Source organism: Astyanax mexicanus, chromosome 13, assembly GCF_023375975.1.
Source record: "Astyanax mexicanus isolate ESR-SI-001 chromosome 13, AstMex3_surface, whole genome shotgun sequence".
Taxonomy (NCBI): Eukaryota; Metazoa; Chordata; class Actinopteri; order Characiformes; family Acestrorhamphidae; genus Astyanax; species Astyanax mexicanus.
The window spans coordinates 44,083,689-44,110,094 of record NC_064420.1 but is presented as its reverse complement, the minus strand read 5'-3'; the positions used below and the strand labels follow the sequence as shown (position 1 = coordinate 44,110,094).

The following is a 26,406-nucleotide window of genomic DNA, read 5'->3' as shown; positions in this document are numbered from 1 at the left end:
AAAAGGCTGCATAATAAGAATAAGTCATTCTTTCCATCCAGTCTTTTATAAAATCTTAATCTATAGCCCATCGTTTATTCAGAACTGCAGTGTTTTTGATTTAATTAGTTTCTATTATTATTATTATTTATTTATTTATTATTTCTCCATATATATAAGCTCTCTCTCTCTCTCTCTCTCTGTATATATACAGTACCAGTCAAAAGTTTCTACACACTCTTCTCACACTCTTCTCATTCAGTGTGTTAACTTTTTAAATTTAGTATTGAAGCCATTAAAGCTATAAAACACATGCATAATTATTTTATTTAAAAGAGTTTTAAAATAAACCAGAATATGTTGTATACTTTAGATTTTAGGGACAATATTTAGCTTCTAAGACAGATTTGCACACTCGTATTTTCTTAGTGGCTTCGTGAGGTAAAGTAACCTGGAACGTGTTTGGTTATTTTTTAATTGTATTTTTTTCATACTTTTTTTTTTATTATTTTAACACTGTTGATCCTTTCCTAATTTTAATAATTGTGTTTATCTAATCAAATCATTGTACTGCTGTATCGTGTATTAATGTAAACTTTGATACATAATTGTATTTAATAATGGTGCACGGTGTAGTGAGTCTGAGGTGTCCATCGGGCGGAGCATGTCTGAAAACGGGCGTATAAAATTAAGTAAATAAATCCCAGACCCTCGTATCTCCGCCCACAGAGCGTGAGACATAAATGAAGACGCGTTCCAGTGTCCGCGCGCTGCACAGCTACAAATGTAGGCTCTTGCGCGGGTGCACGCGCTCCACCGTGACGCGAGCCGTCCTGAACTGACGCAGGCGATTAAACAAATATTGAACGAATTTTTAATTTCTTTCTTTCTTTTATTGTTAGTTTTCTTTCTCTCTTTCCAAGCGTGGGATTGTTTACTCTTTTTCTTTCTCTCAGTCTTTTTTTTTTCTTTTTCATTTTATTCCTTTATTTTTCTGAGCTCAAGCGCGCCGGTCATGTCCACGGGCTCAATCAGCGACGTGGACGACTTCCACGAGTCGGATCTGCTGGACGGGCTGCTGCGGATCGGAGCCGGTAAATCGGATCACGGCGCGTCTAACGAGAGCGCGGAGGAGAGCAGCGCGGGCGACGGCGGCCCAACGCGCTCGTGCGCGGCCAAACGGCGCAAAACAGCCTCCTCGCGCAGAGCCGACGGTGGTGCCGGGACTGCGGCTGCTCCGGGGCACGAGGGGAAGCAGGTCCAGCGGAACGCGGCCAACGCGCGCGAGAGGGCGAGGATGCGCGTGCTGAGCAAAGCCTTCTCGAGGCTGAAGACCACTTTGCCCTGGGTCCCCGCGGACACCAAACTGTCCAAACTGGACACGCTGAGGCTCGCGGCGAGTTACATCGCGCACCTGCGGCAGATCCTCGCGAGCGACAAGAACGAGAACGGCTACGTCCATCCGGTGAACCTGGTACGTTCACACTCATCAATACACACTGTTCACACACACATTTTACCCCTCTAGCCCACACCTGGCATTGAGGATGATACCAATTGGTTAATGTTTAGTATATCTGCTTCAGAAAAGTCCCATTCTATTGGCATTGCTTCTCTACTGTATTTGCATCTGCATCTGTGTCAACAACTTAAAGTATTCTTAATTAAATTCATTTATTAGTAGGAGTGTCCACAAACACTTGAACATTTGGTGAATGCTGTTCATTCAGTTCCACCAGCATCTCACCTGATTTAGCTTGATGACGATAAAGTGGATGTTAGATTTGTTGAGACATTTTTGAAAAGTATTAAGCGTGTTACTTTGTCTTTATTCTTATTTTGGTGGAAAGAAAAAAAAAGTATTCATGTACACATAACTCGATTACAAAGTGGTTGAGTGAGCATCCATTTAAATGCTCTCTCTCTCTCTCTCTGACTTTATTTATTGAAACAAACACCAACATAAGAATAAGTACAATAAATACAGAAACAAACAGGCAGGTGTACCATCTGGAAATGGGGCACATGATGCTAAACATTTGTAAACATTTGTGATGCACGTGCATTTTACCATTCTTCCATCCTATAGAAGCAACATGTTCTCGGTGGCGTGGTTCAGTTTATAATCACTGTCTCCACGTGCCAGATGTGTGCAGATATCAGCTGAACGCTGGCAGATACAGATCAGCCCCAAACAGATTCTTTCCTCAGTTTATAGTGGGAGAGGGTGGAAGGTGTGATGATGATGAAGCATGGCCAAATGGAGTAAACTGTGTATGCAATGGGTGTTACTGTACTTGTGGCGTATTTTTGAATTTGTCTAAATATTAGTTTTATACTATTTTTGTGCATTTATGATGCATAATATGGTATGTACTGATTATAGGAATTATGGATATAGAACATATGCTTTAAAACATTTGAAACATATGGCTTATATCAGCACAAACTTGTGTGGATAAAATATGATATGTACAGCGAAAACAAAGGGATGATCAAGTCTGTATATAGGAAAATGGGGCCTGTTTAAGGACTATGTGATATGTATAGTGTAAATTTTACTTGGATAGTAAAAATGAATTCTATATGAAAATGGTTAGGAAAAATATGACATTAGCAGGAAAAATAACTGCTAAATAGGTAAAATATCCTGTGTAGAAAAAAATAGGGCATATATGGACAGCATGGCATGTATTGTGATATTAGAACATAGTTAATGACACTTTACACAATAACACCCTTACACAATCATATTTACAGATGCAATTCTTAATTTGGGAAGCAAATAAAACCAAATGAAAGGTCTTAGTTAACATGATTTATTTAAAGATAAGGCACGTACAGGGCAAATACTTTTTTAATAATTTTATTTTTAATTTCATTTACAGTTTGTGCAATAATTATAGTGCATTTTGTGCTGTAGAGCCACAGCAGGGAACACATTTGCTCTTTAACAAATGACAATATCCGTTATATATTTGTTTCAACACTTTTAAACATTTTTTTATAATTTGTTTTACACATTTTGAAAAAGGCATGGAGGGTCAGTCCGGCACAGATTAAAAATCATCGTTATGAATTTACACGGTTCAGGTGTATCAGGTTGTAGCACCTAAAATGAACCGAAACACAGCAGGTGTAGCTAATTCGCTCAGGAGCAACCATGTGATCCGTTTGAATAAACCAGATTTAAGCGAAACTGGCTTATATTTAGATCATTTAGATAATTATAAATTTAAGAGATGTTTAACTAAAGTTTAGTTATTATATATATTATATTATTACAAAATAATAATAAAATAAAAAATAGATTTTTAAGATGAAAAAAATATATATATTTAAAAGTGTATTAACAACAACTAATTAGCCAGACGGAACAGACAGGTGTTAAGTCTTATTTTAAATAGCAAAGGTTGTCACGAGCCCTTTGGTCATTATGAGCTCAAACTTTGATTATTATTTTTTTTTTCTAAATAATTTTTGGTTTGTACTTTTTTCAGTCAAAAGATTTTCATTCAGTAAGATCATGTAAAGACCAGCATAGAAAAACGATTAATATAAATGCATTACAGTGATCAAAGCTGACTTTATAGATGCGCGGTTTAACCATTTGACTAAATTCATGCTGCATGCGAATGACGCGCTAATCTAACCTGATTAAACGTGTTGCTTGTTTAGCACGTGAATGAAACGTGTTACAATCTGTAGGTGTTTCCAGAAGCAAACTTAAAGATGGCGGTTATGGCGATGTATAGCATACTGTTTTTCGCGTTCAGTGCTGCAAGATTAGCACTAAACAAGATTAAACTTCAGAAAACTGAATTAGCAGTTACTTATAGTTATTTTTTTATTATTGATATTATTGGTCACATTCCAGTGCAAATTGTACGCTGTAGGACTATCAAAGCCAGATAGCAAAAGTATGTTAAATCAACGTTCAATAACGTTCAACGTTCGGTAATGCAATAAAACAATTGATTAAAAATTATTTTTGCACATCGATTTTAAATAGATTTACCATTATCATTTAAATGTATTGTTTGTATTAAACTTTACTTACATTTGATGTATACATGTATTTTTATTGTATTCTTATAACTTGTAATGTGTTATTGCAATGTAGAAAGGAGCATTTAAAAATGAAAATAATTAAAATAATGTTTTGTTGTTATTTAAATGCCACTTTTTATACTGCAACACATTTCAAGTTATAAGAATATAATTATTATTTATCGGGAACCACCTGAGTGTAAAAGAGCCCCAAACATTAAAAACCTTTAAGCGAATTTCAACACTATCAGACGGTAATTAGGTAATATTCAATAACAGTTGTTTAAACGTTGTTTTTCATTATCAGCATTTAACGATGTCATGCAATCAAAACATTGTGTTAATTTAAAGTTCTTTGCTCTCAGTGATGTTACAAATAAACCCTGAACTTTAAATTTCCGTTTCAAATGTTCAGTTATTATCTATGCATGTATTTGTTTATGTTGTGATTGTTATTATTATTGCTAATACATTTATATCTGATTGTGTGATGTTCCTCCTCAGACCTGGCCCTTCATGGTGGCAGGAAAACCGGACAGTGACCTCAAAGATATGCTGACCTCCAGCAGGTTGTGTGGGACCACCGCGTCCTGAGAGGATTTACCACCAATTCTCGGACTTATCTCAGATTCTTTTGGACTTATCTCAGATTTGATGATCCTTATATTCCAGTGCATGATACGTCATCTCCCACAAGAGGAGGGGAGATAAAAAAACGAAAGGACCACGTCCTGGCGCGAGAGAGACTCTTATTTAAAATCATTCACACGTCTTAACCTTGCTGGTTCAAGGAAGTTCAGTGTGGGCTTGTATATATACAGCTATACAGTTGTTCTATGTAAATCGTTTCATAATCATTTTAATACAGAAACTAAAACGAATAGCTTTATGCTTTTGGGGGCGTGGGTGTTCTCAAAAAATGCAACATGCTGTATTTTTTTACCTTTTACGTTTTTTATAGCATTATATTGTAAATAAAATGGGCGGATTTCTTACTTTTTAAGACAAAAGGCTGCAGGCTGCTTGTGTTCTTGGGTCTGATAGGGTTTGTTTCAAAGAGAGATCATGAACAGATAGATGGTGTTTATTTGCCTTTTCTGACCTTCCTGAACTTTCTTTCTTATCACGGGTAAAGGACATATATTTGCACTGGAAAAATAAAGCACCTTACGCTACAAAGAGCAGCCTAAAATAGAGGTGCTACAAATGGAGTGATGGGTGATGCCACAAAAGAACCACTGTTTTTTTTTAAAGAAGCATGTTTGTACTAGAGATATAAGTGTGCAGGACATTTTACAAAGGTTGCTGTAAGGTTCTTTATTCATTTAGTGATTTTTACACCTCTACTACAAACATATTCATTAAAAAAGCGTGGTTCTTCTATAGCATCAACAAAAATGTTTATTTTAATAGCACCCTTGGTGTGTAGAAAATTAGTGTCCACAAGTAAATCTACAATGAAAAAAATATTTTTCCCCGTACTTTCATTTTAATAATTTAATCCAAATTCAAGCAGTTTGTTAATTTCTCTAAAACGTTGAGAATTAACAGGTGAGTTGAATCAGGTGTGCTTGAGAAGGCAAAGCTCTTAATGAATTAATGTGTTAATTCTGCGTATCTCTGGCTGAAAGTACTAAGAGGTTCCCCTGATTAGTTTCTGTATGAGGTTTTGTTCTGCGGGTTTGTTAGGGTCTGTTCACTTTTCTGAAATGTTCAGACTTGAGTTTGTCTCTGTTTTCCTCTTTATGAAGAGCTGAGAGCCGCGCGCGCTGACGTGTCCTCCGTTAGTTTAAATCAGCCCTTAATCTCGCGCTGCTCCCCTTGTTTAATTCCGCGCGGGGTTGTGACCGATGTGTTTATACCGAGTGGACAGATATTTATGCGTCACTCCTGGTTGGGCTGGGGGGACTTAACCAAGAGAGAGAGAGAGAGAGAGAGAGAGAGAGAGAGGGAGAGATATTAGACAAAGGAAAACAGGAATGAGAGAAAATAAAGAAATGACAAAAAATAAGGCAAATGGAATAATAAGGTAAAAGACGAGACAAAGAAATAAAGGGAGAAGTAAAACGCAATATAAGAAAAAAAAAAGAAAAACTTGAGAATATACAAAGAACAAATAAAACAGAGATTAACAAAAAGAAGAAAAAGACAAAAAAGATGAAAAAAATAAAAATGGGAATAAACAGACAGAAGATAAAGATTAGAAAGCTAGAAAAAGGAGGATGAGAAGGGAAAAAAAGAGAAAACAGAAGGAAAAATTGAATAGGACCATACGAAGAGAGAGAAAGAAAAACAGGAATGACCGAAGATAAAGAAATGACAAAGAGACATGAAAAAGAACAAAGGAAAGTCTATATGGAATAATAAGGTAAAATACGAGACAAAGAAATAAGGGGAGAAATAAAAAGCAATATAAGAGAAAAAGAAAACTTAAGAAAATACAAAGAAGAAATTAAGCTAACAGAGATTAACAAAAAATAAGAAAAAGAAAAAAAGAGAAAATATAAAAGAAAGGAAATAAACAGACAGAAGATAAAGAATAGAAACCTAGAGAAAAAAGGAGGGTGAGAAGGGAAAGAAACATAAGAAAACGAGGAAAAGAGAGAGAGAGAGGAAGGGAGGAAAGAAAGGCTCGCGGTAGTGAGGTTGATCTGATGGCGCGAGACAACAGCGAGGCCGCCCTCATCCATCACCCAGTGTTATTATAAGGAGAGAAGGAGGCGCGCGCACACACACATACACTATAGATATGATATATATAAACTATATTACTGTGTGTGTGTGTGTGTGTGTGTGTGTGTGTGTGTGTGTGTGTGTGTGTCTGTTTGTGTGTGTGTGTTGGGGTTTTCCACGTGTTTTGTATGAAAATGCTGCTCTAAATCTTATAAACTCTCATAGAGATGCGAGTGGCCTAAGCAGTGCTGTCAGTCTCATTGATCATTCTGAAATCAGTTGATAAGAAGAGGTGTGATAGGAGGACGTTTACTTTAGCACAGTGAGCTGTGAGGAACACACACACACTATGTATACCTCACACAGATCTATTTATATAAAATATATAAAAAAATATTAAAATGTGTGAAGGTATAGTAATATACATACATGGAAACAATATGTTACCTCACCCCAACAATTCTCTAAGGTAGTTTAATTTTCAATCATGACACACACACACACACACACACACACACACACACACACATTTTTTCTTTTTATGATTTATTTTCAACATTTTACATAAAAAAAAAACATTTGAACATTACATTTAATATTTAAGACATTAAAGCTATGCAGGAACACACATAGTATTGTGTTGTAAACCAAATGTATTGAACAATCCAGGATATGTTTTATAACCTGGATTCTTCTTAGTAGCACGTTTATCTTTGAGGACAGATCTGCACACTCTTGGTATTTTAATCTTAGTGTCTTCATGAGGGAGAGTCACCTGGAATAGTTTTCTCAGGAGTTCCTGGAGGTGCTGAACAACAGTTGCTGCTTTTCCTTCATGCTGTGAAGCTCCAGCTCATCCCAAATCACCACTTTAGTTGATCAGGTTTAGATTAGGGGATTGTGGAGGACAATATTTTTGTACTGTTACTACATAATTTTATATGCGTGACTTAATTATTTGCATTTATTTAATATTAATCAACAATGTAGAAAATAATTAAAATAAAAAAAATACATTGAATGAGAAGGTGTGTCCAGATATTTGACTGGTACTGTATATTAGTGAGACTGAACGCTGGCCAGCGTGCTTATTGGAAGAGATTGGGAGGAATAGTGGGTAGCATCTATGGAACATGCCAAGAGTTATATAACATGACACCAGCTCCTGTCCCATGACTTTTTTTCTCTGTTTTGTTACTTTTAATATTTTTTTCTCTCTCTTTCTTACTCTCTCACTATCCATCTTTTTCTCTTGTCCTTCTCCTATTCTGTTCGTTAAACAGGAACAGCAGTGGTGTTCCAGGGTTAATTTGACCTGGTGCATGTTTAATTATCCAAAATATGTCTTAAACAAACAAAAAAATAATAACAAGCAGTGTGAATATTGAATTACTAACTACATTACTAATTATTCTATCAATATTCAGTGCAATGGTATTTTTCTTACCTCTAACAGGTAACGCTGTAGTTAGGATATGTCACTTGTTTTTCACAAAAAAATACATGTTCAACCTTTTTTTAAATGTTTCACTACTTTATTTATTTTGAAAGACCAACATATAAAACACAATAGTTTTACATAACGTTTAAGCATAACATTGCAATTTTGTTTTAGTTTAGTTTAGTTTGCAGGGGGTGGTTGCAAATATGTGAGATGAACCATTTTCATATTATATGTTGATTCCACAAATTAAGACAAGCAGAAGAAGTTTCATAATGAAAAAATACTTTAAACTATTTTTCCTAGATCTTCAATCTTTAAAACGGGTTAATTTCACCCGTAACATAACAGGAGGGTTTTAATAGAGCTTTCTCTATTCTCTCTTGCTTATTTTCTTTTTTCTGTCATTCTCCCTCTCTTACTTTCTCTTTCTCTCTCTGTTACACTGTCCCCCTGACTTCCTGTGCTTCACTCTCCTTATACATCGCTGAGGATGTGGTGAGGTGCTCCATCACTGAGGGACCACAGGGAGAGCAGTGTGTGTGTGTGTGTGTGTGTGTGTGTGTGTGTGCAGACCCTAGATTCCCATGGACTGGGAGAAAAAAGATGCCTAATTGTTTAGTTGGCTCGTTGCCAAAACCTTTTTTTTTTTCGTCCCAAAACCTCTTGAAAAAGAACATTGCCAGTTTCTATAGCCCCCGCCCCACAGACAGACAGATATAAAGAGAGGGAGACAGAGAGAGAGAGAGAGAGAGAGAGAGAGAGAGAGAGAGAGAGAGAGAGAGAGAGAGAGAAAGGCCATATGTGTGTAAGTGTGTCAGTGTGAGTGTGTCTGTGTGTTAAGGTTTTATGACGGCTGCTCAGAGCTGGTATAAAGCAGAGCAGATGTCAGATCTCCTGAGTCTGCTCTCTGTCGGAGGTCTCGCTCTGTCGCTCTTCATTCTAATAGCTTCAGCCTTAAACGATTTTCTACCAGTTCATCTTCTTTATACACCCTGACAGAACTGCACTGTGATCTGTAATAAGGACTCCATCAACTGTTTCCTGCAGAACTGAACATGCAGAGAACACAACATGCTGAGATCTCAAGTCAGCTAAAATATTAAAATATTAATCTTTTCAATCAGTTACTTCCAGTAGTAAAGAAAAGCAGGATATTTCCTACATGAGCAAATTATGTAAACATCTAAATATCTTAAAATATATTCATGCCTTAACTTTTAGGTGCAGAATAATGATGTTTTCAGCACCCAAACAATGAACAGCGACAGAAATTGATCCAATAAGTTAATAAATTGAGGCTGCAAGTTTAAATCCATGATCATGCTGCCAGCCATCAGCAGCCAGAGCCTTAGAGAGCATAACTGGCCGTGCTCTCTCTAGGTGGGTAGATGGTTCTCTCTCCTCACATCACCCCTAAGGTGATGTCGGTCAGCACAGTTAGATCTGTTAGCTCATGTATAAGAGCTAAGGTCGCTGCACTTTCCTGCGCTGTGATGCTACTCACTTCTGCTTTATCTGTGGCAGTTGGAAAAGAGGCAGTGGCTGACTTCACATGTATCAGAGGAGGCATGTGCTAAGCTTCAGTGGGAGTCCTAATGAGTGTGCTGGGTCATTGCCCTTCTAAATTTAGGAGAAAAATAAAATAAAAATAAATAGAAATAGAAAAAAAATAGTTTAAAAATTACCAGTATAAATAAACAGAGGGCACAATATAATGTATAAAGTACACAAATAAAAGATGCAACACAAAATAATGTGATCACATTATGATACACAGTATGATATATTTACGAGAAAATATTTCCTAATATTGAGACCAGCGGATATTAACATAACGTCTATGACATAGCAATACAGTATACTATAAAATATTAGTACGGGATCAAAGCTTGTTCAAACTTAAAATCGTTGCTACAAAATATAATATTAGTGGACCTGCAAATAAGTACTAATACTGTAAATTCAGTGAATATGGATATGAAATATTTAGTCTGTGTGCTGTTAGAGTTAAGATATACTGGAATGAGGAGTTTAAAATGATCACCTTTCTGATTGATGCTTAAATCTGTAAATTCAGAGACAGATTAGGCATTTTTTTAAGCTGTACATGGGATAAAAACACTAAAGTGCCCTTAAAAATAAAAACAGTAAAGTGCCCTGTAAAAACACTTTATTTCAGTAATTCAATTCAAAATGTGAAATTCATATATTATATAGACATATTACACACCGAGTGATCTATTTTAAGTGTTTATTTCTTTTATTTTGATGATTATGAATTACAGCCAATTAAAACCCAAATGTCAGTATCCAGAAAATTAGACTATTATTTAAGACCAATTGGTACTTTTGGCAGTGTGCTGCTGGAAAATGAAATCCGCATCTCCATTAAAAAGTGATCAGCAGAGGGAAGCATGAAGTGCTGTGAGGTTTTGCGGGAAAACGAAACTGCACTGACTTTAGACTTGATAATAAAACACAGTGGATCAACACCAGCAGATGACATGTCTCTCTAAACCATCACTGATTGGTGGAAACTTCACACTAGACCTCGAGCAGTTTGGACTGTGTGTCTCTCCACTCCTCCTCCAGACTCTGGTCTCTTGATTAACAAATGAAATGCAGAATTTACTGATGATCAGTGATGGTTTGGACAGACATGTCATCTCTTGGTGTTGGTATATATATTTATTTCTGTGTTCTTTTAGTTTTACTATGTTTTTCTCCATTCAATCTCAGCCTCATTTGTTTTACACTTATTTTTTACCCTATCTCTCCATATGTCTCTATTATCCTCCCTTTTTCTTCTTCATTTCTTTTTCTCTTTCTTACTCACATCTCCAAACGTCTCATCTTCTCTTCCTTCTCTCTGTATGATTCTCACCCTTCTCTTTCTCATTATTTTTCCTATCCACCTGTCCATTTATCTGGAAGTATAGAGTGATGATTTGTGACTTGTACATGGGCATTATCCAGACTAATCCTGAGGGGGGCGCTAGAGGACAACAGTTTAGCTACTCTACTGACATTATTGCTGCGCATTTAAGTGCCTGTACTGCCTGTAGGTTAACCAGCAGGTGGCAATGTGACACCAAGCGCTTCTCTTTTTCTTTTCTCTGCTCTTCTATTTGCTTATTTTTTTGCTTTGTTCTCTTTTCTATTCTTTTCTTTTTTTTCTTCTGTTCTCTCCTTATATGTCTCCACCTATATCAGGTTTTGGACTCTGGGTGAAAAACCTCAAACATTGCCTCCACCTTTAGTCTTTAGTCTTTAGAGTTGTGAAAATGCAGTTCTCTATGGCAGTGATTGGCATATTATATTAGTGTTATATCTATTATCTGTGCAAAGCTTGCAGCATTTGCTGACACAGATGTGCAAATGCACATACACATACACACACATCTTGTCTATTCTGTGCAAAGAAGTACTACAAATAGAATAGGAATTTCTGGAGATAAACAAACATATTCAAACTATGCCTAATGCCAGGTGTGGGCTAGAGGGGTTTGAAGACTCATGTGTTCTGTGTTCTCTGGAATGATGGAGCTCCATCCAATACTTTTAAGATTTAGGGAATTGGGGATGAGGTGTATTGTTGATCATTTAATACCCACACTAGGGGTGGGCGATATGTCTCTAAAATAATATCACGATATATCATGGTATTTTCGCAATAACGATACTCTTGGCGATATGACACAACACTTTTTAAAAGATTATTTCAAAAATACACTATACACTGCAAGAAAAAAAAATATTATTACAAACAATATAATATTGCACACCCTTAAGTGAGATATTAAAAAAATACATTAATTGTATCAGATTTGTAACAGAAGTCAATAATCCAGAATCATCATAGAGTCATGATACTACTACTAATAATAATGCACTCCAAATATCTCCATATATCCAGGATTAAAGTAAAATAAATGATACTGGACAGATATAATCTGTCTCTAGTAGATATATAATGGGAAATGGGATGGGTGATATGGCACAATATTTTAGGGTATAATATCGTTCACGATATTGAAAAATTTTGACGATATTATCGTGTACGATACGATATGGCACACCCCTAACCCACACCTTACTAATGTTCTTTTTGTATACAATCAAGTCCTCACAAAAATACTCCACAATCCAGCAAAAGCAGCATAAACCCTGATTTTAGGAGAAACACTTGTGTCCCAACACTTTTGTCCATGTTGTATATGTTGAGTGTATGTGTTTGTGTTTAGGGGTTAGTATGGTTGTATAATTATAGTTAGATTTAGGTGTAGCATGCCCTTTTTCTGTGTGTGTGTGTGTGTGTGTGTGTGTGTGTGTGTGTGTGTGTGTGTGTGTGTGTGTGTGTGTGTGTGTGTGTGTGTGTGTGCGCGTGTGTGTAAAGCGCAGACCTGCTGGCTCCCAGTAGAAATTTACTGCTCTTCATTCAGGGTGCAGATGGTGACCAGAGCAAAAAGAGGAGCTGCTTAGACACACTCGGGTGGAAGCAATCAACTCCAAGAATACACACACACACACACACACACACACACACACACACTCAATGTCTATTTTATAGACACAGTCAAAACCAGAACACTGAACAACTGACCAATTAGAGAGAACCTGTAAACAGCAACAACCAGTGCATAGTATCCAAGTATCCATATAAACTGTACAGTAACAAGTAGCTGATTGGATTTCAGTCAATTATGCTATTAACTTAATGTTTTAATTCTTTTATACCAGTTGTTTGATTAAAAAAAAAATCTAAAATCAAAAATCATAAAATTGTTTCTAATTAAAAACACTGAATTTAAAGTACTATAATAAAGCAATGCTGGGTTCTTCAGTGTGGCTCAGCTATCATGGTTTTTAACAGAAATATTATGCAGAATAAATGGCTTTAAAGAAATAAGGGGGAAATGGCCCGAGCCAAAGATAGATTTAGCTAAATTTTAATTGCAGCATTTTTCCCCCAGAAACAGGTTGACCACACAACTACAATGCCTCTTAAAGGGTTCAAATATCCTTGTTGAATCATGTCAATGATTACTGACTGTAATAGTGAGAATGCCTTCTCTGTCACTCCCATTCCCAGCCACTAGTAGTGCTACTACTGCACGTTATATCTTTGGTGAAGCTGCCGAAGGCCTGTCTTCAGAACTGTGTAACACTGTATAACCCAATCAAGTAAATTTAGTGTAAAATGCTGTATTATTAGTGCAAATGCGTATCTAATTTTCAGGTACTGCTTCTGTATCTTTTAGCTGGTCAACAAATGCATGTGTACAGCTCTCCAAGTGGGAGAGCTCATACTGTGATTTGAATTTATTGCAGTGGTCTAAAAGTGAATCACACTCCACAGCACAGGAGCAAAAATAACAATTCTTGAAAAATGCTGCTTTAAAACACATTGTTGTAGTCTGTGTTTTAAAATCCTTTTCAATGTAAAGGAACTGTTTTCCTGCTGCTTTTCATGCATTCCAAAAACTATTATGGTTCATATATTGTATCATAAAACTGTCTCCTGTTGTTGAAATGTCATGTAGTATTTTATTACATTATATAGGCCCATTTCTCTGCATGGCTTTTTTGTAGGCCAGTCTACAAAACACCCTTTTTATGAAGATGTTCTCTTTTTCTGTTTTGGATAATATCTCTGGGCTTTCACTGTATGTAGGCCATCTCGTCTCCTTTGTGTTTTCAGACGCATTGTCCTGCAAATGGTGTATTCTGTATTCTGCTGCCTGCAAATGCCAGTTTCCACAGGAACTTGGGTGAGGGAAGTAACTTTGATTTATTGAACTCTGAATGTATGTGTTTATTCTGTTATACTGTGCGATACGATCCATGTAGCTGTGGATAGAGTTACAGCTGAAATGAACACTATCAGTCTTTGTGATTTTTAGATTACAGTAAACATACTGTTTGTATGGTTGGAGTCATACATAGGTCCTAAACGGATCTCCTGAACATCTCAGGAGATCAGAAAGTCTAGACAAGTCTTAAATCAGCCCTTCTGGCATCAACAATTCGTTCCATATTCAGATGATTAATGTGAACTTTAAACCTGAAACCTAAGGTACAGTAGATGCATTGCTTCCACACGATAAAGTGTTACCTCAGAGGACAGCTTGAAAATGGCCACAACTGTCTAAATTGGGAGGTGTTATCTTGTGAGTGAGGCTACACACTGATGAAACATCTGGCCTGTGAGGTTGTTTGAACTGTAATGAACGATAATGAAAAAAATAAAAAAAAAGCTTAAAAAAAAGCTTCTCTGGTGAGCTTTTGTTTACATTCCTCCCCTGTCTCTCTGTCGAGCTCAGCTTCACTTTACTTTCCGCCCATTCTCATTTTTCCGCTCATTTTTGGGCTCCCTATCTCCTTATAAGGTCTTTTTTTACTATCTGTGTCAGCGATAGTGTAATGGACTGTGTCCCTGACAACACGGGTTAGATCCCGCGTTTCTTTCTTTTTGGGTTTACCTGCTTTAAAGTCAACTGTTCTGCAATTGTGTTCAACAACCCTCTGGGCTGAAGAGCTACTAGTCTGTAGCACTCCATCCTGTTACACACACATACACTTATATCCACATCCCACAGGTCAGTGCATCATTCTTTAGCTTCCATGGGATAGGGCAAAAGTCATGGGACTCTTGCTCTCTAATACGTTCTTTTATTCCCTCTCTGTCACACTAATGCACACATGGAAATGATTTATGACAGACAGATAGACTTAAAAAAGCATGTACCAAAACACACATACATACTACTAATATTTGCCTTCTGTGATCCAGAAAGTACTCACTATAATTTGGGCAGAATTAGCAGTAATACACACATGCACACTTGTACATGTGTGTTTAAGTATGGAGAGAGTTTATGAGGTGTGAAATGTTTGCCCAGGTGGGGGTAATTACTGATGGAGGGTGGGGTAGTGGGGTATGAGGGTGGCTCACTCTAATACCTTCCTTCTGAGAATAAGCCTGCTTTATATACAAACCATTTAAATTATACAATTTTACACCTCTTTCTCTTCCCTCTCTCTATTTTCCCTTGCTCTCTCTTTCTCCTTCTGTTCTGCTGATCATTCTGATAATTTGCGTGGTCATATTGGTCATTTTGGTCAGTTAGCGTAGTCATACTTGTCATTTTGGTCAATTAGCATGGTCATGCTGGTCATTCTGATCAGTTACCGTGGTCATGCTGATCATTCTGATAATTAACGTGGTCATATTGGTCATTTTGATCATGGTCAACTACTGTGGTCATGCTGATCATTCTGGTTAATTACTGTGGTCACGCTGGTCAATTAGCGTGGTCATATTGGTCATTTTGAACATGGTCAGTTAGCGTAGTCATGCTGGTCATTTTCATCAATTAGCGTGGTCATGTTGGTCATTCTAGTTAATTAGTGTGGTCATACTGGTCATATAGTGTGGTCATGCTGGTCACGCTGGTTAGTTAGCGTGGTCATGTTGTTTTTTCTTGTACTGTTCATGTTGCATAATAAGTCATACTGGTCATGTTGGGTGATCAGCCTAATGATAATGGTACCATTGGGAGGCCAGCTTAGCTGTACTGGTAATACTGCTCAATTAGTGTGCTTATGCTGGTCATATTGGTCATGCTAGTCAACCAGCTTCTCAGCTAACAGAAAATGCTATAAAAATGTTTAGCACTGTTAGCGCCGAGTGGTCCAGCGGTCTAAAGCGCTTCCACTATGAGCGGGAGGTCGCAGGTTCGAACCCCCGCTCATGCAGCTTTGTCATCAAGCTGCTGGCGTCAGAGGGAGCAAAATTGGCCCTGCTCCCTCTGGGTGGGTAGATGGCGCTCTCTCCCCACATCACTCCTATGGTGATGTCTGCAGTACAGGGCGTCTGTGAGCTGATGTACCAGAGCCGAGCTGCTGTGCTTTCCTCCAAGCGTGCTGGCTGCTCAGCAATGCTGCATCAGCAGCAGCTCGAAAAGAAGCTTCACATGTATCGGAGGAGGCATGTGTTAGTCTTCACCCTCCTGGTGTGTTGGGGGAGTCCTAATGAGTGGGTTGGGTATTTGGCCGTGTAAATTGGCGAGAAAACGGGAAAAATTAGAAATAAAATTATAAAAAAAGAATGTTTAGCACTGTTTACAGAAATAATGTTCCAGAAACCTTTTTTAAAACAAGTGTTCTTATAATGTTCACTGTTAGCTGGGAAGCTGGCCTGTGAATAAAATAATAAATGTTTGCATCACAATGTTATTAGAATGTTTCTCACATAACGTTCCAGACCAGATGAGACTTATGGAAACGTTAAAAGTAACATTCCCAAAACTACACATTAAAACACTGACACATACCATATAAACTGGTAAACACCTAAGCTGGTCAACCATCTTAACCAACTTGACCAGCTTAAGAGACATTAGCAGTGTCGCAGCTAATGCTAATGAAGAGTTACCGGTCTAGCTGTATTGCTGACAGTCAGTGAGAGACAGAGAGCAGCATATGCATGAATACAGCACATTATGGCACAGATGTGATAAGCAAAGCATGCAAACACACATTTACACACACACTCGTTTCCTCATCGCTGGAACTGACACATGTGAGACAGCAGCAGGCCTGTTCCTGCCACTCTCAGTGTCACACATGGAGTGTGTTAAATGCGGAATTCCGAGGCTCAAGACGGGAGTCATTCTCATCCCCACCAGCGGTGCGGTATTCCGGGGTGTCCCCAAACTCCCAGTCCTCCACACAGCGACGGAGGAGTGTGTGTGTGTGTATGCACAGATACACGTGTGGGCATACAGTACAAGTGACTCTGTGCCGTGTATGTGTGTGTGTGGGTGTGTGTGAGTGTGTGAGGGGGATTTTGGAGGTAATTGGGAACAGCTGAGGCTTCCATTTCCCCAGCTCTGAGTTCTGCAATAGGACTGTTTGGGCTGCGAGAGAGAGAGAATGTCTGATTTTTAGCTTTTCTTTAAACAAAAGTGAGCACTGCTCTTATTCAAAACAGATGGTGAAGGTCAAACTAAGAAAACAGAGGAGAGAGAGAGAGAGAAAACATAAGTGAGAGTGAGAGAGAGAGAGAGAGAGAGAGAGAGAAAGAGATGGTGGGAAAGAGGATGAAGAAGTGACATATTGAGCAGACTGTAGGTAGAAGTGATGGAAAAGCGAGCGAGAGACTCTTTGCCCTCCTCTGTTGTGTCGGGCAATCAGCAGTAAGAAAATAAACTCCACAGGACTTGCTCATCCTTTGTGTCATGGGGTCGTTATCTCACTGCACCTGGATCTGGATGTGTGTGTGTGGAGGGTGTGTGTGTGTGTGTGTGTGTTTAAAGGGCCCCAACTGATTAAAACCACTGCATAAGATATACATTAGTGGTGTCAAAAGGTGCATATTGAATTCTGCCGTGATTTGGGCGGCCGTGGTTTTATGTTTTTTGGAGACAATCCGGGTTAGCACCCGAACATCCCTTTCAGACAGCTTCCTCTTACAGCGTCCACAGTGAATCCTGTTGGATGTGGTTGGTTCTTCTTGGTGGTATGCTGACATTACCCTGGATACCGTGGCTCTTGATACATTACAAACACTTGCTGTCTTGGTCACAGATGAGCCAGCAAGACGTGCATCAACAATTTGTCCTCTTTTGAACTCTAGTATGTCACCCATAATATTTTGATCAAAATTGTTCTCTAACCCTGCTAATTGAACCATATTTCTAATGTGTGACAGTGTCCTGAATCATTACTACATCTCTGCTGTTTGTAACAAACCCAACCGTGTAAAAATTGGTAGAGTTGTGATTATTATAGGTGTATTATACATCTTCCTCAGTATAAATAAATGCACTGGGCTCCGGCTGCTATGTCAGGAGGCAGGCTATGCGGAGTCTATGTATATATATGTCTAAGTCATTATCAGTACAGTGATGGCAGCGCCCAGAGCTGAAGCTAGCATTATGGGATGTAAAGAGTGTTTTTTAATAAGCTTCTTGTGCACTTTATAAGTTATTAATGCTTTGTTGTAAATTTCAGGGCTCTCCAAATTCTAGCAAGGAGGTGTGGAGCTACTTTGAGCCTGGATAATGGTGGAAAAAGCAATTCTGGGCAAAAAGCACAAAATACTGGATCTCAGAAAGCTGTGGGAGAACGGAGGTGTGCTATTCAACAAAGGTAATTACTTTTTATCATGTTTTACTACACCAAAATCCATTTTACACCAGAGTTCTCCTTTAATATTTAACATAGTGTACTATAAGTAACAATGTTGGACAGATAAAGCTTTATGGTTCTTACTATATCTTTCTGAACTAGTTACCTGGCTCAGGTCTGTCTGGAGGGGGAGGGGTTAGTGAGGAACGCTCTTTAGAAACAGTGTTGATGTATGCAGCAGCAGCAGCAGTAGCACTGTTTCAAAGAGCACTCAGTAGAGAGTCTTCAGGCTGTGCTCTCTCTCTCTCTCTCTGCGTTTGTCCACCATGACGATGCCCTTCCGGAGCGGTCGGGATCGGTTTACACGCGACACCGGATAAGAGTCTCCCTCCCGCCATGAATATTTAATCAAGCCCACACTGGACAAATGATTTTTTATTTCTGACGGACGGCTGCGGGCTCCAGTTACACGCTCAGGAGCAGAAGCCGCAGCCGCAGCAGCAGCAGGCCGCCGTGAAACAGCAGTGCTGCTCCTCCAACAACTCGCCCTAATCCACCGCTTTACGCTCTTATCACTTAAACCCACAGAGGGGGGCAAACTGGGCCACTTTCATTAATTTGGGATTACAGAGAGGTTTAATTCTAATTCATATAGTATTAAAATAGACTCTCTCACTTGCTTAAACAAACCGAGCTCTCATCCAGCTCCACTTCACTTTAAACGAGAATCTGCCCTTATTGTGTTTCCAGTCTTATAGATGGGGCTTAAGATATCCACCTGCAAATTAATGTTCACACACCCTGAAAACGAACTGATGGTGCTTAACTTACTGCGTTCGAGCTGCATACTCTTCCAAAAGTAGAATTATTTTGTAAAAAAAAGTAAAGAAATACGTTAATGTAGAATTCCTACAGATATTGGCAAATATTATCATTAAATTTTGCACTGACCTGTGGGATGTGTGTATAAAGTGTCCCTGCATTGAATTTAGATGTAATTTTAGCCAGAGCAGCTTGTCTGTACCCACGGACACTTCTAGCCAGATGCTGCTGGCCACCATGATTACCACCCACCAATGGCGTATTCCCTGTACACAGGTAACATTGTGGATTAGGGCATTTTAAATGCCTGTAATCAACTACCAAGATATACATCACATGAGCACGCTACCTTCACTAGATAACACCTCACAGCTTATACAGCCTTGGGCATTTCCAAGCCGTCTCCTGAGGTAACATTTCATGATCAATGTACATACTGCTATCCTATGACTTTTGTCATGTCAGTAAATAACCCAAACAGAAATATAATTTCTTATATATTATTTTACTCCAAAGCTGATTCTGATAGTGTACTAATAAATGTTTATCATTTGCATATTGTAAAAGGATCTGCTTATACAGCAGATGTAGCATGTATATGTGGATATATCAGATATCAACTCTTAAATAGCATGAACATGAGGTGCATTCCTAGAATTAATATCTTGTGTAATTGAATTTAATTTCTTTTTAACAATTCAAACATATTTGACAACATTATTTGAGCATTGATTGTCAAATGACATAAAACAAAACTAGAATAATCAGAGATGTTTTATATTGTAGATGTTTATATTGTATCATATGGACAGATATGCCACTGATAACCCTCTAATCAGATAATCAGCTAAAATTTCAGGGACCCAGAGCGGCATGTATGTACTGTATATCGTCACTGTCCAATAAAAAACAAGTTTTTTTACAACTTTATAAGAGAGAGAAAATACTTTGCAAACTTTCAATGGAAGTCACTGTAAAAAGAGTTTATTGCACACTCTAAGAAATATAAGTACAGATTTGTACTTAAAAGAGTACAAAGCTTGTCGCTGGGGCTGTACCTTATATTGAGGCACATAAAAGTACCTTTCAGTGAAAGTCCTTTTTTGTACCCATGGTTTTTGTGGCAGTAAAGATCATAAAGATTATAAACGTTATCATCAACTAAATATGGCTCAAAAACTTGATGATACAAAATTGTCTGGCTTTCAAATAAAAAATGTGCAATTTAAATATATATTGTTTATCAGTGCAGTGATACAGAATACTGAATGTACCCTTTGTCTGGTTAAATGGTACAAATCTGTACTTATTGCTGTTAGAAATGACTTTGTACTTCAGAGGGAACAAATCTGACCCCATAAAGACCAATATTGTACCTTTGAGGGTACAATTATAAAGAGTGTACCTTCGAGTACAAAAAAGTACTCATATCGTACCTCTGTTTTTTAGAGTGCAGGTCATTTTGAAGTATTTCTATTGGTCCATTCATTTAAACTAAAAATCTACAAAAAATTAGATACTTGTTTTTCATTGGACAGCGACGATATGTGTTGTACAACAGGTTCTGAGTATATTAGACCAGTAATTGACGTTTACAACCAAATTAACTCTGAACCATTTTCTGAATGTTTTTCATGATTTGCAGGCTTAGCACACATGGACAGCAGGCCGCAGTATAACAGAATGTTATGTAATATAATACATATTGTAATTTCTGCCATGCAGTCTGACCCAGCATGCAGAGCTGAACCTGCCTTTTTAGGTGCAACTTCAGAGCTTGATCACATTTCTGCAGTGTTTAGATTTTTATCTATGTACTGATATTTAATATGTCAATAATAAACAACATCCACAATAACTGTTTTCAGGATTCCTGCTGTGTTCGTAATGTTGAGAGTAAAGTCATGTTGTTGTAGTTTTAACATTATTATATAAACCACAAATAAGCATCAGTCTCTAACCTTCTTTTAACTATATTATAGAATAATTGGCTTTATTTACCCACTATGGAATACATTTTATTTATTTGGAGGAAAAACTGTTGGGAGTTCCTGTTGATAGATCAATACTAAAAAAAAATCATAAAAATTACTGGCCACAGACTTCTTACCTGATGCCAAGTCATATCACTGTCACCTATATCAAGCTCACTGTCTGATCACATTCATTCCTCTCTTAAAAATACTGCCATAACTACACATCCTGTCTTTAACATAGTGATTCTCAATTTTGGTCCCAGAGACCCCAATCCTGCTCCAACATACCTGATTCAAATGAGTGACATGAGTAACACTGCTTTAGCATATTTACCCTGGCAGAAGTGAATTAACTGCATCATATTATGAAATACACACAAATAAATTTAATAAATTAAAAACAAAACATGGCTTAAAATAGCCAAACATATGTCTTAATATATTGTTGCACATAGAGTATACATATTGTTTAGGGCTGCACAATGATATCAGAATTATATTGATATCAGCCAATTTTTGCTTATTTTAGAATCATCGGCATATCAGCCGATAGGTCAAACATTTCCAACCGATACTTGCTGTTGTGTTTATTGTATGTCGAAAAAGGGCCAATTAACAAGCTAATAGAATTAGTGGACACTACATGTGTTACTTTGAAATTCATTGATTCAGACAGTTTTTTATTTATTTATTTATTTATATTATTTTTAAAATGCTAAAGTTATACCAGGGTGTCTAGTCTCTCTTTAAGTTATAAATGTGTATCGACATATGCACTGGCAGATATAAACATGTGTAATATCAGATATCAGCATCGGCCCAGAATTTCCACATCAATGCATCCCTAATATGGTTATATTATTGTTATAAAATGATTCTACTTAAAATAGAAAAATGGAAAAAACAATATTGTGCTAATTGCTGATGCAGTAACTCTTGTGGGTTTAATTTCTAAAATCGTCACTCAACACCCAAATGCAATAGCAAACCAATTTTTAGCCCTAATTTTATTTTAAGAGACATTTTCTGTTGCAAAATAATTTAAATAATGCAAATGTAATGTGTAATAATAATAATAATGTGGTTTGTTGCTTAAAGCCAATAAAATAAAATGCCAAATGGATTAAATCTATTACTTTTTGAACAGTGTATTTATTAGCCTGTGTAGTTTAGTAAACACAGTGTAGTGTATAGTTTTAATAGGCCATTGGTGGACATATACATTCTTGTCCTGAAAAGACAACCACCACCCAAAATCTCTTGTTAGTGAGTGTTCTTCTGAGATTTTTGGATGAAATGGCTAAAATTGGAGTGGGAGGATTTTGACCTTGTGTCTCAGTTACACCAGCCCACCGTTCTGGGTCTGTTTTTAGTACCAGCTCCGCTCTGGATATGGAAAGTTTTTTATCAGAGCTGACTATTCAGAAGAATACAGCTGTATGAGGCTATAACAGTTTATTTAGTTCATTATTAATCAATCAATTTAGTGGAGTAAAAATGCAAATATATTTTTCCGGTTTGTTTTAAGGAGAAATGCAGGCAATAAAGAATTACTGTCTAGCATGATAGAAGATAGCATAATCTGACAGTGGTAGAGTGTCAGACTGACATTGGAGAAGTGCAACCAATGTTAATTAATGTCCAGTATATATGAACTAGTGGTAAAACAAAATACAATTTAATGGTTCTTTAGCTGGATTGCACAGCGAAAAATGTGTCCTCAAACAAGGGAGCTGTGTCTCACTCTAAAATATTCACTCATTTAAAATAAAGTCTTTTTGAATTGAACTTTTGTAGGTAAAACCAAAGTGACTTAATCTCTTGATCCCCAGTTCTGAGTAAATGCTTCTGACAACCCTGGTAATGGATATATATCTCGCTAACAAGCTAAGCTACGTATTTTGCTGGACTAGCTAGTTAACCTAGCAAAGTATTTAGTGTTAGCTAGCTTCATTAAATACAACTTTTTAACTTTTTTTTTTACTTCTTTCAAGCTTTTAAGGTTGTTTTTCTGCTATAATGTTTCTTTTTTCATATTTAATTTTTTTATTATCAGGATAGCAGTGTTGCAGTGTTGAACATAGCTAATACTAAAGGTTTACAAAATAAAACCACAAACAACAGTTTATTTAGTGCCAATATGTTTTATAAATGTTTCAAAATGTCAAAAAAAGATACAGTAAATAAAGCTTGTGATAAAGACAGTGTCTTTAGTTTATGGTATATAATTATTTTCTGTTTATATGTTTAAAATATTAAAACAAATGCAATAGTGCCTTCACAGCAGCCTATTACTATTGTTAGAGCCATTTCTTTGGTTTGGTTAAATTTGTATATGGTTGTGATGTGGATTTAATACTTAGTTAATATTTAACAGAAATTTGTGTGATGCTGTAATCTGATTGGCTAATAACTCCACTAAATAAGCGTAATGACGCATAGAAGACTCCAGAAGCCTCGAGCCAGGAGCATCACAGTCTTTTGACCGTCGTGTAACTTTAAAAGGAATGTAACATCACTTAGTTAGGAATTCATCTTTTGTGTTGTATTATAAGTTCATAGTGAAGATAAAGCAACCAAGAGAAGTTTTGGATTTAAGACCTTTTATTTTTGATACGTGTTGCGTGTAAAAGAAACTGCGAGGCTCGATGCACTCACAACTATGATAATAATTAGCTACAGTATTGTGTATATTACTGTAATAAGTAATGTAGTATTTTAAAGGTACTGTAATTGATCTTTTTCACACTTCCATGTTGGTTAATGCAGAAGTATTAATAGCAGAGTTAAACAATTCAGCCTTATGTTCACTCTGGTTCAGTTTAAAATGACATTAAATTAGAAAAGTGATTAAAAAGACTAAACTCAACATTAACTTTCATTTATTCTGCATTAATTTATATTATTATCAGTGAGAGATGTCAGTAGTGTGTGTTGGTGAGTAGATTTATGTAGAAATAACACAATTTGTGACTGAATGGATAACCTGACACCTTTTTTTCTCCTCCAGCAAGTTTCCCAAATGTTTTTTACATTGAATCTTTCCACTATAGCTAGTTAAAAGTGCATGGACACCATGAATTGCTGCACAGAGCTTTAGATGCACTGTAGAAACTGCATGTCTCAAACCTCTACTAGCTCCATGATGCATTATGTCTGGGGGAATTAAGGAGGTTAATCCAAGTCTTATTTTTCTTTCCAACAGCTCCAAAATATCAACACATCAGTGAGACAACGTTAATCTCATTACCTTGATTAACTGTGAGGTGAGGTCATTTCCATACCACAGCTTTTCCATTAGGTAGACTGGCCACAGGAGGCTAATAAGGTCATAACTCAGGCGGGGCTCTGGTTCCAGATCAATACTGGGAGTCTTTGGTTGGGAATATTGGTTTATTATGGCCTCTGTCTCATGCCCTGTGGCTTTGACAATGAATCAGATATCTTAACACACGTCAGAAAATGTGTCCGCTCTCAAACGTTTTTAAAACGTCTTCTGAGAAATCATGAAAATCTTCTATGAAGCTGAAATCTGTGAACAAATATGTTAAACTTTTAATTAATTCATGACTTATAATAAAAGCACTTCCTGGGTTCTCACACTAAATCAGATTTTGTACAGGTTTCTCAATTTGGGAAGTTCCGCTCTTTTTTTGGGTTGTTATGGCTACTGCACCTGCGCAGATCTCCACAGTGAGGGGGGCTTTATCCATAATCAGATGCCGTGATTACTGTTACAAGATTTATCAAGGTTCATACGGTCATGGAAAACCTGGAAAAGTCATGTAATTTTTTAAAAAATAGCGTTTTCCAGTCCTGGATGAGTTTAGGAAAAATAATAAATACCCAGAAAGTTTTGAAAAGGTCATGAATATTTGGTCTTCAAATCTCTGTGTTTCAGTTTATCGATGGAGAATATCTTTTTTAAAATTTAAGCTAACAGATACATCCGTTTAAAGTTTGTTTAGTAATTTTGCTCTACATAATAGAGCTCTCAGGATCTGAAACACATTTTATTATTAAAGATTGTGTGTCAACATTTTATGTGATTATTTTAGACCTACTATAATATTTTTTTAATTATAGTTTTAGTTGATTTTTGTTTTTATTGTCCAGGTCTGCACTGATGTTTTAAAAATCATATGAAAATTTGCCTTGAAGGCATGGAAAAGTCATGGCAATTTATTGGTTACAAAGTGTATGAACCCTGTTTATACAGCGGTCAGTTACCTGTCTCCTCATTAATAAGGTCTCTGAGTTTGACTCTGTTCAACCACCTCCCTTAAATAAAGATGTTGTTGTTTTTGTCCTAGTTTTGCACATTTTCTGTGTACCAGTGGTTTTTAGGAGGTCATGGTACTGTGTGTACTAGCTCACGTCAAGCACTTTGTGTCAGTTAATAAGAAGTCTGTAAATATACCAACTAATTCTGTCTTATAAATATATTGTATGAATATAGAATATGGTTCTTTGTTTAATAGCAAATTTAAATTCAAATAAACCATTTTGGTTTCATAAAGAACCATGTTTGTAATTGAGATGTGTGAATCATACTTACACCACCAATAGTGGTTCCTCTATGACAGTTCTCAAATAATCTATATTTATTTGAATGAACTACAGTCCTTTGTGTTAAAATAACATTAATTGCATAGATTGCATAAGTCATTTAAGATTTTCATGTCAAATTTACCTTTAGTTCTTTCAGATATGAACGTGATTCAGAGTGGCGCAACTGACTAACTGCTGCTTGTCAAGAGAGAAGAGATGGTAAGTTCAAATCTCATCAACAGCACAACCCTCTGTGATCAGGAATCTGAGAATAGAAAGGCCTCTGCACATAGAGAGATAGAGAGAGTATTAACTTGCATATGGCAGCAAAGAGTAAATAAACTGTACATCTTACACAATATTTATGGTAATTATTTTCAGATAATTCTGCAGCTCATTTACTAATGTTTTGGAGTCTCAACTCAATTTGTATGTTGTTGTCGTCCAAACTGAGATGCAGATGTGAGATTATTTAACAAAAAAATAATCACTTTGTTATCAGTTATGTTACCATGTTAAATTGCTTCAACTTATATTTTTACAGCACAGAGACATATGAGAAGTCGATAATTGTTAATATTGTAAAATTTTATGATGCTACCACACATTCAGATACTTATACTCGCATCAGTACGCTGCATATCCCGAGCGCACAACATCATCAGTGACCCCCAGTGACATCCTCACTGTGGACTGTTTTTCCTGCTGGCTTTTATTAAAAGATACAGGAGTATTTAGTGCAGGACCACCAGGTTCTGTAAGAGTTTTTTCCCCCAA

General features: G+C 36.9%; 2 protein-coding genes across 3 annotated transcripts in view; both read left to right on the top strand.

The window, feature by feature from the left end:
- eya4 (EYA transcriptional coactivator and phosphatase 4) overlaps positions 1 to 26,406 on the top strand; it is a 162,166-nt gene that overhangs the window by 36,119 nt on the left and 99,641 nt on the right. For both annotated transcript variants that reach the window (XM_049462773.1, XM_049462772.1), the window contains exons 2-4: positions 18,181 to 18,301; positions 24,284 to 24,344; positions 25,778 to 25,848. The gene's annotated coding sequence lies outside the window, so the exon portion shown is untranslated. The remainder of the gene's footprint in view (positions 1 to 18,180; positions 18,302 to 24,283; positions 24,345 to 25,777; positions 25,849 to 26,406) is intronic.
- Positions 510 to 5,935, top strand: tcf21 (transcription factor 21). The gene is made up of 2 exons (XM_007257851.4): positions 510 to 1,453; positions 4,534 to 5,935. The coding sequence occupies exons 1-2, from the start codon at positions 995 to 997 to the stop codon at positions 4,621 to 4,623; spliced, it is 549 nt and encodes a 182-aa protein (XP_007257913.3). The 5' UTR covers positions 510 to 994; the 3' UTR covers positions 4,624 to 5,935.